The sequence below is a fragment of the Taudactylus pleione genome, unplaced genomic scaffold (assembly GCF_031769625.1).
Source record: "Taudactylus pleione unplaced genomic scaffold, aTauple2 ptg000392l, whole genome shotgun sequence".
Taxonomy (NCBI): Eukaryota; Metazoa; Chordata; class Amphibia; order Anura; family Myobatrachidae; genus Taudactylus; species Taudactylus pleione.
In genome coordinates, this window is record NW_028284793.1 from 1,862,470 (window position 1) to 1,879,190 (window position 16,721).

The window sequence follows — 16,721 nt, forward strand, 5'->3', positions numbered from 1 at the left end:
CACCTGAAACTTAATATTTCTAATACAGAATTATATTTCCACCGGCCAATAACAGTTACCAACCTGATCTCTTTATCACTATTGATAACTCAACAATCCACCACGCCCCACAAGCTCACTGCCTTGGTGTCATCCTTGACTCTTAACTGTCCTTTGTTCCCCACATTCAATCTGTCTCAAAATCATGTTACATACACCTAAAAAACATCCAAAATTCGACCTTATCTCACACAAGATACTGCAAAAACTCTAATCCATGCACTCATTATTTCCCGCATTGACTATTGCAATAGTCTTCTTACTGGGCTTCCCAAAAACAGGCTATCACCATTACAATCCATTATGAATGCAGCTGCGAAGCTTATCTTCCTTTCCAAACATTCATCGTCTGCTGCCCCGCTCTGTCAGTCCCTCCATTGGTTGCCGGTTTTCTACCATATTCAATACAAAATACTGATACTTACACATAAGTCCAAACCACACCAACATGCATCTCCCATCTCAAAATATCTCCCAACCCGACCTCTCCGCTCAGCACAAGATCTGCGTCTCTCATCCCCATGCATTACTTGCTCCCATTCACGGTTACAGGACTTTCTTTGGGCTGCACCCACTCTATGGAATGCCTTACCATGCACAATAAGACTTACCTCTAGTCTTTATTCCTTCAAGCGTTCCCTGAAAACTCACCTCTTCAGACAAGCTTATCAGATTCCAGAACTGACCACATAACCTTCACAGCTTCCATGTCTTATTACATCGCCTATCACAGTCCACACTTAATCTCACACACTGTCTTTCTTTCACATACTCCTGACATTAAGCTGACATTCCTGTGTGACTGGATCATGCAGCCCACCCAGAAACTCTGCATTCTGGCTGGACCAAATTGCAATATATAGCACCTATCCTTGTGTATCAGTGCCTAGTTCCCTAAAGATTGTAAGCTTGTGTGCAGGGGCTTCCTACCTATATATCTGTCTATTGTTACCCTTTTGTTCAATAAATGTTTCCAATTGTAAAGCTCAACGGAATATGCTGCGCTATATAAGAAACTGTTAATAAATAAATACATTAATTAATAACTCCTTCCTGGCATTCATTTATGAGACCACATTACAAGTTTTCACAAGTTTTTATAGTATCACAATACAAGGCGAACATCGGAAGTCTTCCACTATGTGTTGATGAATCAGTTTCAAAACAGCATTGGGCATGTATCTGACAGCACTACAAGCTCCTCATGACCTTGTGGGCTTAATGGAGGATCCACCAGGAAAATGTAAATATTCAGCCACAGGATGGAGCAGGGATGGACTGGGAGGCGGACCGGGAGGTGAACCAAGGTGACACAGCATATGGGGTCCGATATACTAGTATTACATATTCCTGTACAGCCCCCATTTAGCGCATATGCAATGGAGACGCCCACTCAGCCCCCCCCCAGTGGTGTATTTTCTTTGAGTTAAAAGCAGTTAAAGGGCCCCATAGCAGGGAGACTTCATGCTATTTGTCCTCGCACTTTGACATTATATTAATATGTTACATATATTATAAAAAAAATATATTTTGATAACCTACATAAAAACACCAATCATCAAGAAAAGAAATGACGATAACTGGTAGATCAAAGTATGATGATGCTCTCCATAGCATACAATCATGCATTTTCTAAAATGCCCCATTTATTCCTATCTGTGCAGCTCTTCATATTGGAGCATAGATGCTAGTTTTATATAATTTCTTTGACTGCAATATTTATTTATTTATATAGTGCAAACATATTCTGCAGCGCTTTACAGAGAATATTTGACCATTCCCGGTGGAGCTTACAATCTATCGGCTGATTCAGCAGTGCACTGCTGAACGCAGATTCCCAATGTTTGGAAAATTTCGCAGGTGCATAACCCATTGTGCAGAATGGGTCCTGCTAACTCGCTTTCAGACTGTCAGTGATGACAGTCTTCTGCCGTTTGTGGGCAGGGTGGGGACGACGATGTCACCACCATTGCAGGGGAGAGAAGCCAGGATCTCCGTCGGCTGATGGAAATTTCCTGGCCTCTTCCTCCAAACTGCGGTGGCCGGCGACCCCATGGGTAACCGTAGCCGGCTGATGTTATGCAGATCATCTGATGCTGAGCTGGATAACCCAGCTCGTATAAGAAATGCACAGGAGACGTGATGCATTACCATATTACAATTAGCATTCCTGCGTGCAGCTTTGCAATAATGATCCTTGCAGAATCAGGCCCTAAGTTCCCTACCACAAGTATATATATATATATATATATATATATATATATATATAGATAGATATATATACATACAAAAACACATCGGGCTACCTGCCTGTTTTCCAATGCCCCCTGTAATTGTACCCCTTCTGCAATGCCCCATGTAGTTCTGTCCCATTCTGCAATGCCACCAGTTGTTTTGCCTCTCCTACAATGCCTCCTGTAGTTGTGCCCCTTCTCCAATGCCCCCAGTAATTGTGCCCCTTCTGCAATGCCCCCAGTACTTGTGCCCCTTCTCTAATTCCCCCAGTAGTTGTACCCCTTCTGCAATGCCCCCAGTAGTTGTGCCTTTTCTCCAATCCCCCCTGTAGTTGTGCCTCTTCTCCAATCCCCCCTGTAGTTGTGCATCTTCTCTGATGCCCCCTGTAGTTCTCTAATGCCCCTTGTACATGAGCCCCTACTCCAATGCCTCCAGTAGTTGTGCCCCCTGCAATGCCCCCAGTAGTTGTGCCTCTTCTCCAATCCCCCCTGTAGTTGTGCATCTTCTCTGATGCCTCCAGTAGTTGTGCCCCCTGCAATGCCTCCAGTAGTTGTGCCTCTTCTCCAATCCCCCCACTAGTTGTGCCTCTTCTCCAGTGCCCCCTGTTGTTGCGCCCCTTCTCCAATGTCCCCAGTAATTGTGCCCCTTCTGCAATACCCCCAGTATTTGTTCCCCTTTTCGAATTTCCCCAGTAGTTGTACCCCTTCTTCAATGCCCCCAGTTGATGTGCCTCTCCTCCAATGACTCCTATAGTTGTGCCCCCTTCTCAAATGCCCCCAGTAGTTGTGCCTCCTCTATAATGCCCAGTTGTTGTGCCTCTCTTCCAGTGCCTCCTGTAGTTGTTCCCCTTCTCCAATGCCCCTAGTAATTGTGCACCTTCTACAATGCCCCCAGTAGTTGTGCCCCTTCTGCAATGCCCCCAGTACTTGTGCCCCTTCTCTATTGCCCCCACTAGTTGTGCCTCTTCTCCAATGCCCCCTGTTGTTGTGCCCCTTCTCCAATGTCCCCAGTAATTGTGCCCCTTCTGCAATACCCCCAGTACTTGTGCCCCTTTTCGAATTCCCCCAGTAGTTGTACCCCTTCTGCAATGCCCCCAGTAGTTGTGCCTCTTCTCCAATCCCCCCTGTAGTTGTGCCCCTTCTCCTATGCTTCCAGCAGTTGTACCCCCTGCAATGTCCCCAGTTGTTCTGCCTCTCCTCCTATGCCTCCTGTAGTTGTGTCCCTTCTCCAATTTCTCCAGTAATTGTGCCCCTTCCACAATGCCCCCAGTAGTTGTGCCCCTTCTGCAATGCCCCTAGTACGTGCGCCCCTTCTCTAATGCCCCCAGTAGCTGTACCACTTCTGCAATGCCCCCAGTAGTTGTGCATCTTCTCCAATGCCCTCTGTAGTTGTGCCCCTTCGCTAATGCCCCTGTAGTTGTGCTCCTTCTCCAATGCCTCAAGTAGTTGTGCCCCCTGCAATGCCCCCAGTAGTTGTGCCTCTTCCCCAATCCCTATAGTTGTGCCCCTTCTCTGATGCCTCCAGCAGTTGTACCCCCTGCAATGCCCCCTGTAGTTGTGCCCCTTCTCCAATGCTTCCAGTAGTTGTGCCCCTTCTCTAATGCCCCCAGCAGTTGTGTCCCTTCTCCACTGCCCCCAGTAGTTGTGTCCCTTCTGTAATGCCCCCAGTTGATGTGCCACTCTTCCAATGCCTCCTGTAGTTGTGCCCCTTCTCCAATGCCCCCAGTAATTGTGCCCCTTCTACAATACCCCCTGTAGTTGTGCCACTTCTGCAATGCCCCCAGTAATTGTGCCCCTTCTCAAATGCCCCCAGTAGTTGTGCCCCTTCTGCATGCCCCCAGTAGTTGTGCCTCTTCTCCAATGCCCCCTGTAGTTGTGCCCCTTCTCTAATGCCCCCTGTAGTTGTGCCCCTTCTCCAATGCCCCCAGAAATTGTGCCCCTTCTACAATGCCTCAAGTAGTTGTGCCCCTTCTGCAATGCCCCTAGTACTTGTGCCCCTTCTCTAATGCCCCCAGTAGTTGTGCCCCTTCTGCAATGCCCCCAGTAGTTGTGCCTCTTCTCCAATGCCCCCTGTAGTTGTGCCCCTTCTCTAATGTCCCCTGTAGTTGTGCCCCTTCTCCGGTGCCTCCAGTAATTGTGCCCCCTGCAATGCCCCCAGTAGTTGTGCTTCTCCAATCTCCCCTGTAGTTGTGCCCCTTCTTTAATGTCCTCTGTAGTCGTGCCCCCTAATGTTGTGCCCTCCCTTAGTTCCCCCTCCCCGCCCACACCCCTGACTTACCTGTCTTCGCTCCATGGCTCTCGGGTCCCGCCATCACTGCTGCTGCCCGTGCCCGCTGGATCTAACTGGATCCAGTAAACATGCGCAGGCTCCTCTCTTCGTGAGTGACATCACCCGTGCACTGCATCACTGGGAATGCTGGCCTCTGAAGCAATCAGAGGATTCAGTGGCCAGCGTTCCTAGTTACCTTGGTCGTGATCTACACGCGGGCGCTCTATGAGCTTCCAGTAGATCGCGATCAACCTTTTCGCCTGAATCTGACCTGAGGCATGTGGCCAGGGGTCAGGGACAGTGTGTGGGGGCCCCGGGACGACCATCCCTGTCCCATAATCTGGCCCTGGGTTTATGTATTATATCATCAACAAGAAAAGTGCAATGTTATTTTCTTCTTAGTTAGCCATCTATCAATTTGTGGTACTTTTGTTTTTTTATTTGAGCACAGTGTATTCTTATTTCAACCATTTGGCTAATGTACTAAATGTTTTTTCTTTGTAGATGGAATGAGAAGAAAAATGTGCCTAATCTACCACAGAATCTAAAGTGCCTGTCCTCATCCATCTGTAAGATTGATAGACAGCTAAAGCTAGGCCTCCCTCTCAGAGCAACGCTACAGTATGCACATTTGTGTTTAGCTCAGATTCCATTAGCAGATTATTTTCCAAGCTATACACAACTCAAGTTTACTTGAAGCTTACCTCCTGATTTTGGTGATTTTGGTGTACACTGTTTAAAATAAAAATTCAGGCGGCAAAAATCCCACTTAAATGTCTTACTGATAGATTACAACACATCTAATCTGAGTTTGAAACCTTATTCAAAATGCTTAATATATATGTAAATATGCAATGCATCATATAAGTGTCTGAAATAAAGCCTCCATTCTGCATGCATAACACAAGCTAGTCCTAATAATTGTAACTGCATTTCTGAAACCCTTTCAGACATACAGCCAAGAGGTTACATATTCCCCAAAGAGTCAGCTTGGAAAGTCAGGCTCAGATTGCAGCAGTAGCTTGTTTTCCCCACCCATTCCAGCTCTCGGTCTATTTAACACAGCACAGTTTATGTTTCCTGGCTTTTAGTTCAGAGCTGTGGGAGTTCGCAACCTGCACTTACTCCTCGCAGAATGAATCGCATTGTGCTGCTCGCTTTGACTCTTACATTGCTGGCCGCATTTGTATCTACAGCAAGGTATCCTTATCAGCAAGTTCTGCAGCACAGCAGGATCAGAGGCAGACAGCATGGGTAAGAGCCGTCTCACAGCTTGCTTTTTCTGAATGGGCAGACATACATGTTAGTACTGTGGATTGGAATTGCTAGAAATTCTCGTTAATGAAAGTAAAGAGTTTTGTAGTTTATATTTTGCAGATACGTTTTTAAAAAACAAAACTAACATAAAACTGTGTACTACTGTAAATTAGTATCAATAAATAAAACAAAAATAAATATTATTCTTTATAAGTGATTATTTGCCTGTGTGGTTAACAACTTTGCAGTAGTCCCCCTATTGCTGCATAACATCACATAATGTAGTGTTTTATGGGGAAAATCTCCTATGGAGTTAGTGCAGGGATGTCATTGATACCAGTTAATGTAAAGTATGATGTACTGCAAAAGAGCAAATCACAAATTTCCCTCCAGTGATATTGATTCATTTTACTACATCTATCAGCTTCTCTATGTGATATAGGTTTGTTTTAGTATTAATATTGCTCATTTGGATTTTTTAGCCCGAATGTGTGCGCAGTACAGAAGGTCATTGGGTCCAGCAAGCAATACTACACAAACTGCAAGCAGTGGTACCAGAGAAAGATATGTGGCAAGTCAACGTAAGTCATCTCAAGTGTAGTGTGCAGTGTATTGTGGGGGATATTGCTACTGTTTGCTGACTGCTGGGTGTTAGGGAATGTGGACAGTGACCGTGGAAGTACAGCAACCACAATCACCAAGCCAATGTGAAAAGCCAGTAAAACCACTAACACTATACTGGTGGTGAAAGCTTAGAAAGAGTGTTAATATGAATATTGCAGCCATATAGGGCAATTGTTTTATTTAATAAACTTTATTTTACAGGGAAATATGATATTTTAGTTATTTAGAGGTCTATTTACTAAGCCTTGGATGGAGATAAAGTGAACGGAGATAAAGTACCAGCCAATCAGCTCCTAACTGCCATGTCACATGCTGTGTTTGAGAAAATGCCAGTTAGGAGCTGATTGGCTGGTACCTTATCTCTGTTCACTTTATCTCTTTCCAAAGTTTAGTAAATAGACCCCATAGTCATTTTGGCTTTTGGCTGCAACAGTACGTTATGAAACTTAGATTTGGCACAAATCATTGTAATAGTTAATACATTATTTGTATCATAAATGATTTTTCCATATTATTTTACTGAAACATACAAGTCCTGGAAGCTGTAATGTATGCAGACACTTTATCTATAAACCTAGCAGGAAAAGTTGTCAGTATGGTAAATATACTGTAAAAGTTTATGTGCAAACCCTATTTTACACCTTCCATCACTTTTCTATTAGTCAGTGGTACTCCTGGGTAACAGTACTCCTCAATGGCATCTGGTTACCTCACTGGGCTGCCTGCACCACACACCAAGCTTCATGTAGGCACCTAGGGGTATATTTACTAAAGTGCGGGTTTATTGAAGTGGAGTTGTTGCCCATAGCAACCAATCAGATTCTACTATTGTCTTCTAGAAGGTGCTGATTGATAAGTAGAATTGGTTGCTATGGGAACAACTCCACTTCTATTAACCCGTACTTTAGTAAATATACCCCCTAGCATCATCCACAATGGACACTTTCACCTATTATTTCAAACCTTATAAGTCAGAAAAGGCCTCAAATAACTTATTTATGTGTCTACATGTACATATATTGTGTATTTATACATATAGACCTGAATATATTACCATTAATTAGCTAAATAATTTATAGAGATTGCTGCATGATTATACGTTCCAGGCAAAAAGACAATTATGTATTTATTAATATCACATTTTTTTATATATTTATTTTATTTTTTGCTTTTTTAATGTGGTGCAAGCACCAAGAATCCGAATAAGGTTGCATAATAAAAGCAGAAAGGGATTCCCATTGGAAGATTTTCCTGTTAATGTCAGTCCAGACTGGCAGTCCCAGGGGGAGAAAACACCTCCTCCTGGGACTGTCTGTCTGACGTGTGATTATCAGGGAGTGCTTCCAATAAGAAGCCACTGCTAATTCACATAAGGGAGGACTGGGGAATCACAGGGAGATTTTACTGGGGGCCTGCAGCCTATAGGTAATATCCGTGACTGCTCCTATGTGTGATTTGGTGGATTAGAAACAGCACCACCCGCACAGTGAAGTATTCTGTTTCATCCATGAAAAAGAAATCAGCACTGATTACTTTTAATTCTTTAAATACATCATGTTATTTTCTAATAATAGACAACAGAGTGGATGGGGATTTGGTGCAGCAATAAATCATTTGAGGGTCCATTCATCATCACAAAATGGCCAGTTAAACATGCGGAAATGCTAGTTTGCATAAATTTTAGGGAACGGGCCATTCATCAACAGGGGTCCGATAGGATCATCTGATATTCAGCAAACTCTGAAAACTTAAAGTTTTCAACGTTTTCTCCAAGAAAAAATGGCATCTTCAGATAGCGCTTGTTGTCGGAGCCACGCTCCTTCCTATGGGAAGGAGTTCCGGGGATGCAAAAAGGCTTACTGCCTCCCCAGCGGCTTTGCTCATGTGTGACCAGCCACGGGGGAGGTAAGGAGCTATCCCCGCAGCAATGCTGTATTGCTCCGGTGATAAGTAATTTCCGCGGTCATGAATAGCCCCCGATGATGAATAGACCCCTTGTAGAGATGGTTTCAAGGGCTACTGGTAAATGTTGTTCCTACATATATGAAGATGATTTAGGATATGTAATTTTTCTGCCCAGTTTGTGCAGTTAGCATAATTATGAAGGGAAGAGGGAAAGAGGATATGGTATATGTTCAATGACCACAATTGAGTGATCTCTTTATCATTAGTGAAGGCAATGTAGGAATGATCTTTAGAAAAACAGGATGTCGATTCCAATTTAGCTCTATAAAAAAGCATTACAAATATTGAGGGTGAAGTGTCAAGCAGTGAAAAGAGCAGAGAAGTGGACAAGTTGCTCATGTCAACCAATCAGCTTCTACTTATTATCTTATAGAATGTAATTGATAAATGCAACCTCAAATCTGATTGGTTGCTATGGACAACTTGCCACTTCCCCACTGTTTTCACTACTTAATACACCTCCACCATATATACACACGCATGTAACAAAGTAACATCCAAACTTACATTGGATTTACATTGATTTATCCATGATAATGTGCATACACTATAGTACATACTGTATGTAACTTAGAGAATATAATAATAAGCACTCCTGGTATGTACTAGTTGTATCCCAAGTGTACACTGTAGGTAATGTCAGGAAAGTCTGTTATCGATTGAATATATCTTATGTACATAAGAATTGTTAGCATGTCTATAGGCGCATCGTTGGTCGTTCACTGCATACACAATATATCGTTGAGCGATATCGTTATCGTTCATAAAGGTCGTCTAGTGTGTATGCGGCTTATGAGAATAAAAAATGCCTCAAAATAAAATAGTAACCAATTAAAGTAAGATATTGTTGTTGAAAATGTATTGTATAAGTCTTTGCAGATGGGACAGAAAATAATAATAAACTATACACAAAACAAAAACTATTCCTTTTATGTTGTTTACCCCGTTCATCTCTATTTTATTTAATTGCTATATTTTTTATGTACTGTATGTACAGCGCAACTTACAATTGCTTTTTCACTTAAATATAATGGTTTTGTCTTTGACGGGTGTGGTTATCATACAAGGTAGTGTATGTCTGTGAAGGATAAACCTCAATGAGGCAAATCATTTGTTACATTACAAAGCAGTTTGCAAGATTATTTATTAATGGGTAATTTTGGATTGACTTTGTATGCTTAATATGATTATTGTTAAACCACTATATTGTGGTAGCAATGGGTTGGTTACGATATCCTGGAGGTAACCATCCTGACGGTCACAATATCGGCAGCAGAAATCTAACCCTAACCATTCCATTTGGCAGCCATAATAGTTCCCTACTATAACCTAACTCTAATACTCACCGTTGAGATTCTTCTGCATTTTGACCGGCGGGATTCTGCTGCCAGTATTGTGACCGGCGGGATTCTGCTGCCAGTATTGTGACTGGCGAGATTCTGCTGCCAGTATTGTGACTGGCGAGATTCTGCTGCCAGTATTGTGACTGGCGAGATTCTGCTGCCGGAATTTTAACCATTGGGATAGTCACCACCGAGATCCTGACTATATCCCGTAGCAATACCATATTACTTTAGCAGCTTTAAAGATGAATGTTTGTTGATACCCTTGTGAACACTAAAACAAGTTACATATCCTGTAGATGGGGTAAAACAGCACTGAGGGTATTGAATATTTAATTCTTGCTTATACTACTATACTGTACTTTTTGTTTCAAATAATGCATATAAAATATGCATTAAAAACAGTTTCTTATTAATATACTTCTCAACTACTAAGCTGTGTGTAACCTTTTTCCAGTCATTGCTCACTGGACTATTTTCAAAACCATAATCCCAGCATCGGGTCAGAAGTAGAGGAAACCTCAATCTATTCCACAAGGGGATTCTTATTCTTATTTTCTTTGGCACTTAGTTGAGAGACATAATGCTTGCTCTTATATTGATTCATTTACCAAGCTGAGTAACTGACAAAAATATTTCCAACCACAAACTATATACAAGTTGAAAATTATGAGGATGGATTGGTGAGTCTATATCGTTTTGATCACCCATAATCACACAAGCATCAAATGTATAACATTAGTGCATTTAATTTTTGCAAAGATTAATACAATATAATTTGTGAGCAGCACACTGGCAGAGTGGTTAGCAGGTCTACCTCACAGTGTCGAGGTCATGAGTTCAATTCCCAACCAAGTCTGTTTTCTGTATGGAGTTTGTATATTCTCCACGTATTTGCATGAATTTCCTCCCATCCTCCAAAACATACTGGTACTGTAGGTAATTAACTTCTGACAAATATTAAACCTAGTGTGTCCATGTGATAGGGGATATAGATTGTAAGCTCCTCTGGGGCAGGGACTGATGTGTATGACTGAAATTTTATCTGTAAAGTTCTATATAAATGTTAGTGAATAAATAATATTCTGAGTGACTGTTTCTGAGTACATTTAAATTAGGGGTGAGTGGGTTCGGTTTTACTCGGATCTTTTTATTGGCTATCGCCGAACACGTGTTTTGGATAGCGAATAAAATCGAGCCGAATTTGCGGTAAAGTGGCGATAAGAACCGAGTAAAACCGAGTAAAACCGAACCCGCTCACCCCTAATTTAAATGTCTATCTATTTAACTGCTAACTATTGAGTATGAAAGCGCTATACAGTATAAGCTAAGGATAATAACATTTGTTGGTTGGAGCCATGCCTGCATTAAGGAACACTTTATTTCCAATGTTGGTAACTATTACACTTTCCTAATTACAACATTGTGATTTCTTTTGTTTCAGTTTGACAATTTGGAAGTGTTTCTATGAAAAAGACTAGATGCTGAATTTAGTATTTGGAGACCTCGTAATTGATTGCTGAGCAGCTTGCGAGTTGGCAGAATCTTAAGTTGTTTCATTGTGTAAAGTAAATCTTTGCAATGAATGGAAAATGAGCTACGTTTGTATGGGGGAGTAACTTGTCCTGAAATATAGGTTAGACCTCCGAGTCTCGCTTTACACATGTCTGCTTCCAACCTTCTACTAAGTTTTCTCAAAAATACAAATGCATAAAAACTAGATTACATCATGAGTAATACATCATTTAGAATACTATCAAGAACAGTTCATCATTTATTATCCTAGTATTATACCTTTGGGACAGTGATAAACAGTTCATTGTTCTTCTCCAGTAATAAATAGACAATTAAGATGTATGTAGATTTTGGCACGCCTGTGATAATAGTGGCGATTCCACTTTACATGGAACATACGGAATTTATACATATTTACATTTTAAGGTACTAGTATGGCTCAAACAGAAAATGATAAACATATTATTATGTAAAATGTAAATATTATCTTAAATTAGTTGATCTTTATTAGAATCAATTGTATATGTATATATTTGTAATCAGCGCTTCTCTGTGTTTTTCTAAGAAACTTGATATTCTTTTTAAATCTTCTCAAAGCCTTATTATAAACAAAGACGAGGGACTCATTTCTTATCACTAATATGACATAAATTTGTCAGGTTTGTTTATAAAACCGTAAAAATACATTTGCATAAAAAAAAAGCTCGGTATAGATTCAGAGAGGGTTCTGCAGAGCTGAGCTGTCAGACAAAGCAAAGGATTTCTTTATGCAAGCATTTTCCACATGGAATATTCAATGTCTAGACTAAATGAGTCTGGTTTTGTATTGTAGTTTACATTATACAAGTGTGACACATTCATTTTTGTGTCTCCACAATGATTCAGATATTTAGTATATATGTTACATAATTTACCGCAATCACTGCACAAATCCACAGGAGTTTTATAAAACAGCGATTTACTGCTAGAATATTTTACTGTGGTATTTGATTGCAAAGAACTCTAAAAGACACACAGGCAAATCTAAACTATCAGTCATTGTGCAATAATCAGGCCAAACTTGCATACTCTCCAGAAATGTTCGGGGACTCCCCACAGACACCAGTGAGAGTAGGTCACCCTTCTGCATTTCGCCCTCTTCCTAGTAAATGGGGACAGGCTGTTCTCATAGTACAATTCTCAACCCTATGGCATCCCAGAGGGTGAGATCACAAAAATGGGATTTACCCAGAACTGGCCACCTGCATCCCTTCTACAGGAACACCTAAGGGAGAAGATTAACATTAGATAATTATGGATAAGACATCTATACAATAAAATCAGCTTCTGATAAAAATTGTCAATGTTATCAGGTTTTCATGTAATGAGAGTTGGTATGAACTCTGGCCATCACCCCAGTGTCAGTGATGTTATTTCCAAAAAGTTCCAGCAAAACTTACATCTATAGTCTCCAAACACTTCACAATCTACCCCTCCTCACTTCTCCCCACTGTGCCGACCTGGCTGCCCTCTCCTGCCAGAATGTCGCCAAGTATGCAATATCTACAACCAAAAATTGATGACTGTACAGGTACTGTGCCAGGCCGGCAGTTCGATTCCCAGCAGCGTCAGGCCAACAGTGGAACAGATCCCTGCAGCTGCAGTCTGACAGCACCGGAAATCCCGATCTTCCCCAGGTAAGTATGAACTAACCTAACCTACCCCCCTAACCCTAACCCTCCTTTAGGGGTGCCTAACCTTAACCTCCCCCCCAAGTGCCTAACCCTAATCCCCCCTCTAAGTGCCTAAACCTAACCCCCCCTTCCCTGCTGCCTAAACCTAAGTCTCCCGGGGGGGTGCCTAACCCTAACCCTTCCTCCCCCTAGTCTAACCCTAACCTCCCGGGGGGGTGCCTAAAACTAAGTCCCCCCCGGGAGCCCTAAACCTAACCCTCCCCCCCGCGTGGCAGTCCGCTCGCTGTGCCTGGCATCCCTTCGATCGGGATGCCAGGCGTTGGTCTCCCTGCGTCGGTGAAATGAGCGGCGTCTACATCTAGACGCAGGTCATTTCACCCTCGCCGGGATATGACAGTCGGGAAGCCGGCTGTCGGTATATTGTCAGCCCGCTTCCCGATTGCATCCCCTGTACAGAACAGTGGTTCTCAACTTCAACCCTCTAGTTCGTCTAATGGAAACTGGTGGAATAATAATTACTGACCCAGCAATATAGATTAACTTACTTAGGTGGTACTTGAGGACTGGATTGAGAACTCCTGGCATAGAAGAAAGGAAAAAGGCACACAGGAATGCACAGACCATTTACTATATAAAAGCGAAAATTTGTCCTTCCGTCCTTCTGTCATTCTATACAAATCCACAGTTTACAAGCCAAGATCGTGAAATTTTACATACGAGTGTATTAAAGCACGGCCGAAGCAACAAAAAAAAATGTAAATCAATATTAATTACTGTTAATTTTTAATTAATTAAAACACACAATTTTTTGCATAGCATTCACCCCCTCTACAGGTCAGGTCCGGAATTACAAAAGGATTTAGCTTATCTATTTTTTCTTTTCTATCTTCTTCTTCTATACTACATAAAAGCGAAAATTTGTCCTTCTGTCTTTCTGTACAATTCCACAGTTTACAAGCGAAGATTGTGAAATTTTACATACGAGCGTATTAAAACACGGCCGAGGCAACTAAAATAATTTGAAAACTAAATTAATTACTATTCATTTATAATTAATTAAAAAGCACAATTTTTGCTGTACCCTCATTGTGGGACCTCACGGCATGTGGGTAGGGCCTTGGAGCAAGCATTTTTTGTTGTCATGTTTTGCCATGATCTTAATGTTTATTATCGAAGAGAGCTTTAGCAGGCTTTGCCAACATTCTCTCTGACTATACCAAATTACACAACAACATTGACTTCTTTCTTCGAACTGTGGGCCTGATTCAGAGCCGGACGCTCTGAACGAGTGCCCACTCTGAATCAGGGCATTTTTTTTTTTTTGGTGCGTTATTACCACCCACAGGCTATGCGAGCGTCCATGATGATGGTCGCGATGGTCAAGACCATCGCGACCATCGGGCTTGCGACGAGACCCTGCGGTAGGGTCTCGCTGCCGCAAGCCCTGGAGTGATTTTGGCTCTATCAGAGCCAAAATCACTCCCACTGACATCACTAGTGATGTCAGTGGGGCGTGACCCAGACGGTAGGCGTTCATCTAGGCAGCCACGCCCTGGCACGCCCACCAAAGGGGGCGTGCTGTCACTCACCATCGACAGCACGCCCCCTTTGGTGCGAGACCCCGAGCGACAGCTTCCTCGTCGCTCGCCGGGTCTAGCGCATGCGCATTTGGGTACCATCGACCCACTTGTGAGCGTCCTGCGCTCGCGAGCGGGTCTGAATGAGACCCTGTGTCAAAATGATGACTTTGCAAGGACCCTGCTGTACTGTGAGCTGCCAAAATATTACACATGGAATGCTACTCGAAAAGTTTTCATGCGCAGAAAACAGGGAGTCGCTGTAGATGGTCATCCTGGTATCAGAGCAACAGAAGCTCTTGGCCGTGTTTACATTGGATATCCGACAAATTTTGAATGCTTCTATCTCCGAAGTCTGCTTTGCACCGTTACAGGTCCTACTTCCTTCGAAGACCTTAGAACTGTTGATGGGGAAGTTTCTCACACTTTTCGTGAGGCCTGCCTGAGGAGAGGTTTGTTGGAGGATGATGTGTAAACAAACATTCTTAAAATCCCAGGCAATGCCGGTACTGCAGTTAGTATGCAATAAGAAAAAGTGAGAATGTCGCAAAAAATGTAATATAGATGTGTCCTCATACACGGAGCATCTTTTTCACACAAATATAACAACTGGAAGCGACAAATCTACATTGCTAGCTGCTTGCACTAAGGTGATGTGTGACATTTGTACATCTGTGTGCGGATGAGTCTGATTCTGTATACAAAGAGTTATGATGCAGCGGCTGCTTATTAAATAGACTAGTTTAATGCCAGTCACCTCAGGCATCCCCACTAGTCTCTGCCTCCTCTCTGGCTGTCATCCATTCCCCTCCCCCTCCCCCGGACTCTTAGGGGGAGATATAAGCTTGGAGAGAGATACAATTGTGAGAGATAAAGCACCAAACAATCAGCTCCTAACTGTCACTGTACAGGCTGTGTTTAAAAAATTGACAGTTAGGAGCAGATTGGTTGGTGCTTTTTTTATCTCTATCCAAGCTTTGTTACATCACCCCCTCACTTTGTTGGCCGGTCCGTCTCTACTAAAGCTGTCTTGTCTCCCTCGTACTGGGAGCCATAGGGCTTGCGCATTGAGGAAGCAGGACAGCATTACACAATTATAAAGTGAGCGTTATACACCATTTCAGATGGTTATAGATTCCCTGTAGGCTTTTTTTACGGGAGTAGTAGGTATTACCGACGGCCGCATGACGGTTCAAATCCTGACAGCGGAAGCCCGGCAGGGATGAAGATCCTGATCACTAATAAGGTAAGTATAACTAACCCTATTTTCCCCCTAACCCTCCCTTAGGGGTGCCTAACCCTAACCTCCCCCCTAGTGCCTAACCATAACCCCCCTCTAAGTGCCTAAACCTAACCCCCCCATTCCTGCAGCCTAAACCTAAGTCTCCCGGGGGGTGCCTAACCCTAACCTCCCCCCCTAGTGCCTAACCCTAACCCCCCTCTAAGTGCTTAAACCCAACCCCCCCTTTTCCTAGCCTAAACCTAACCCTCCCGGGGGGATGCCTCACCCTAAGTCCCCCTGGGAGCCCTGACACCTAACCCTCTCTCCCGCTGCTGTCCATGTCTAGCTTACCTTTGTTCGGGATGCCGGGCATCGGGCTCGCGGCGTAAGTCTAATGACAGGCGTCGGGTTTTCGACGCCTGTCATTAGTACCTTGCCGGGATTTGACAGTCGGTAAGCTGACAGTCGTCATTTAGACCGTCGGTTTCCTGACTACATCCGTTTTTTTTACAGCAAAATCTAGTCAATACTACTATTTATTCTTAACTTCCAGAGGCAGGGCAAGGTGCATGAGGATGCTAACTTCCCACTTCATATTCACTAAGGTGGCCAGGGCTTGATGATGCAAATTGCATGTTTTCATGGGCAGTTCTAGAAATCAGGCAGTAGAGAAGTGAGTTTAAGAGGCCTATTTATGAATTAATATTTGAGGGATATCTCCTAAAAACACCAGTTTTTTCATGGTGGGGGGGTTTTGGGAAACGCAAATGTTTATGACAGGGGCCACATAAGTGCAGTAGCAAATGAAAGTAAAGTGATCACTAATGTGTTTACTTTTACACAAAGCAGGGTCGGGCAGATATATATTGTTTCATCTAGCTGGCTGTATAGCCGACCCGCCGACAGCCCCATATATCGGCAGCAGAAGTAATTGAATATGATGTCACCAGTGGGCAGTCATAATCAAATAGCTCTGGTGGCAGATTATCATATGAATGATTGG

At 42.9% G+C, this 16,721-nt stretch overlaps 1 protein-coding gene across 1 annotated transcript in view; it reads left to right on the forward strand.

Moving 5' to 3' along the window:
- The first annotated feature begins 5,608 nt into the window (after nucleotides 1-5,608).
- The window catches only part of TGFBI (transforming growth factor beta induced), an 82,076-nt gene continuing 70,963 nt past the window's right edge, over nucleotides 5,609-16,721 (forward strand). The window contains exons 1-2 of the mRNA XM_088445991.1: nucleotides 5,609-5,796; nucleotides 6,282-6,380. Of these exons, the coding sequence (XP_088302117.1) occupies nucleotides 5,678-5,796; nucleotides 6,282-6,380 (218 nt within the window). The 5' untranslated portion in view covers nucleotides 5,609-5,677. The remainder of the gene's footprint in view (nucleotides 5,797-6,281; nucleotides 6,381-16,721) is intronic.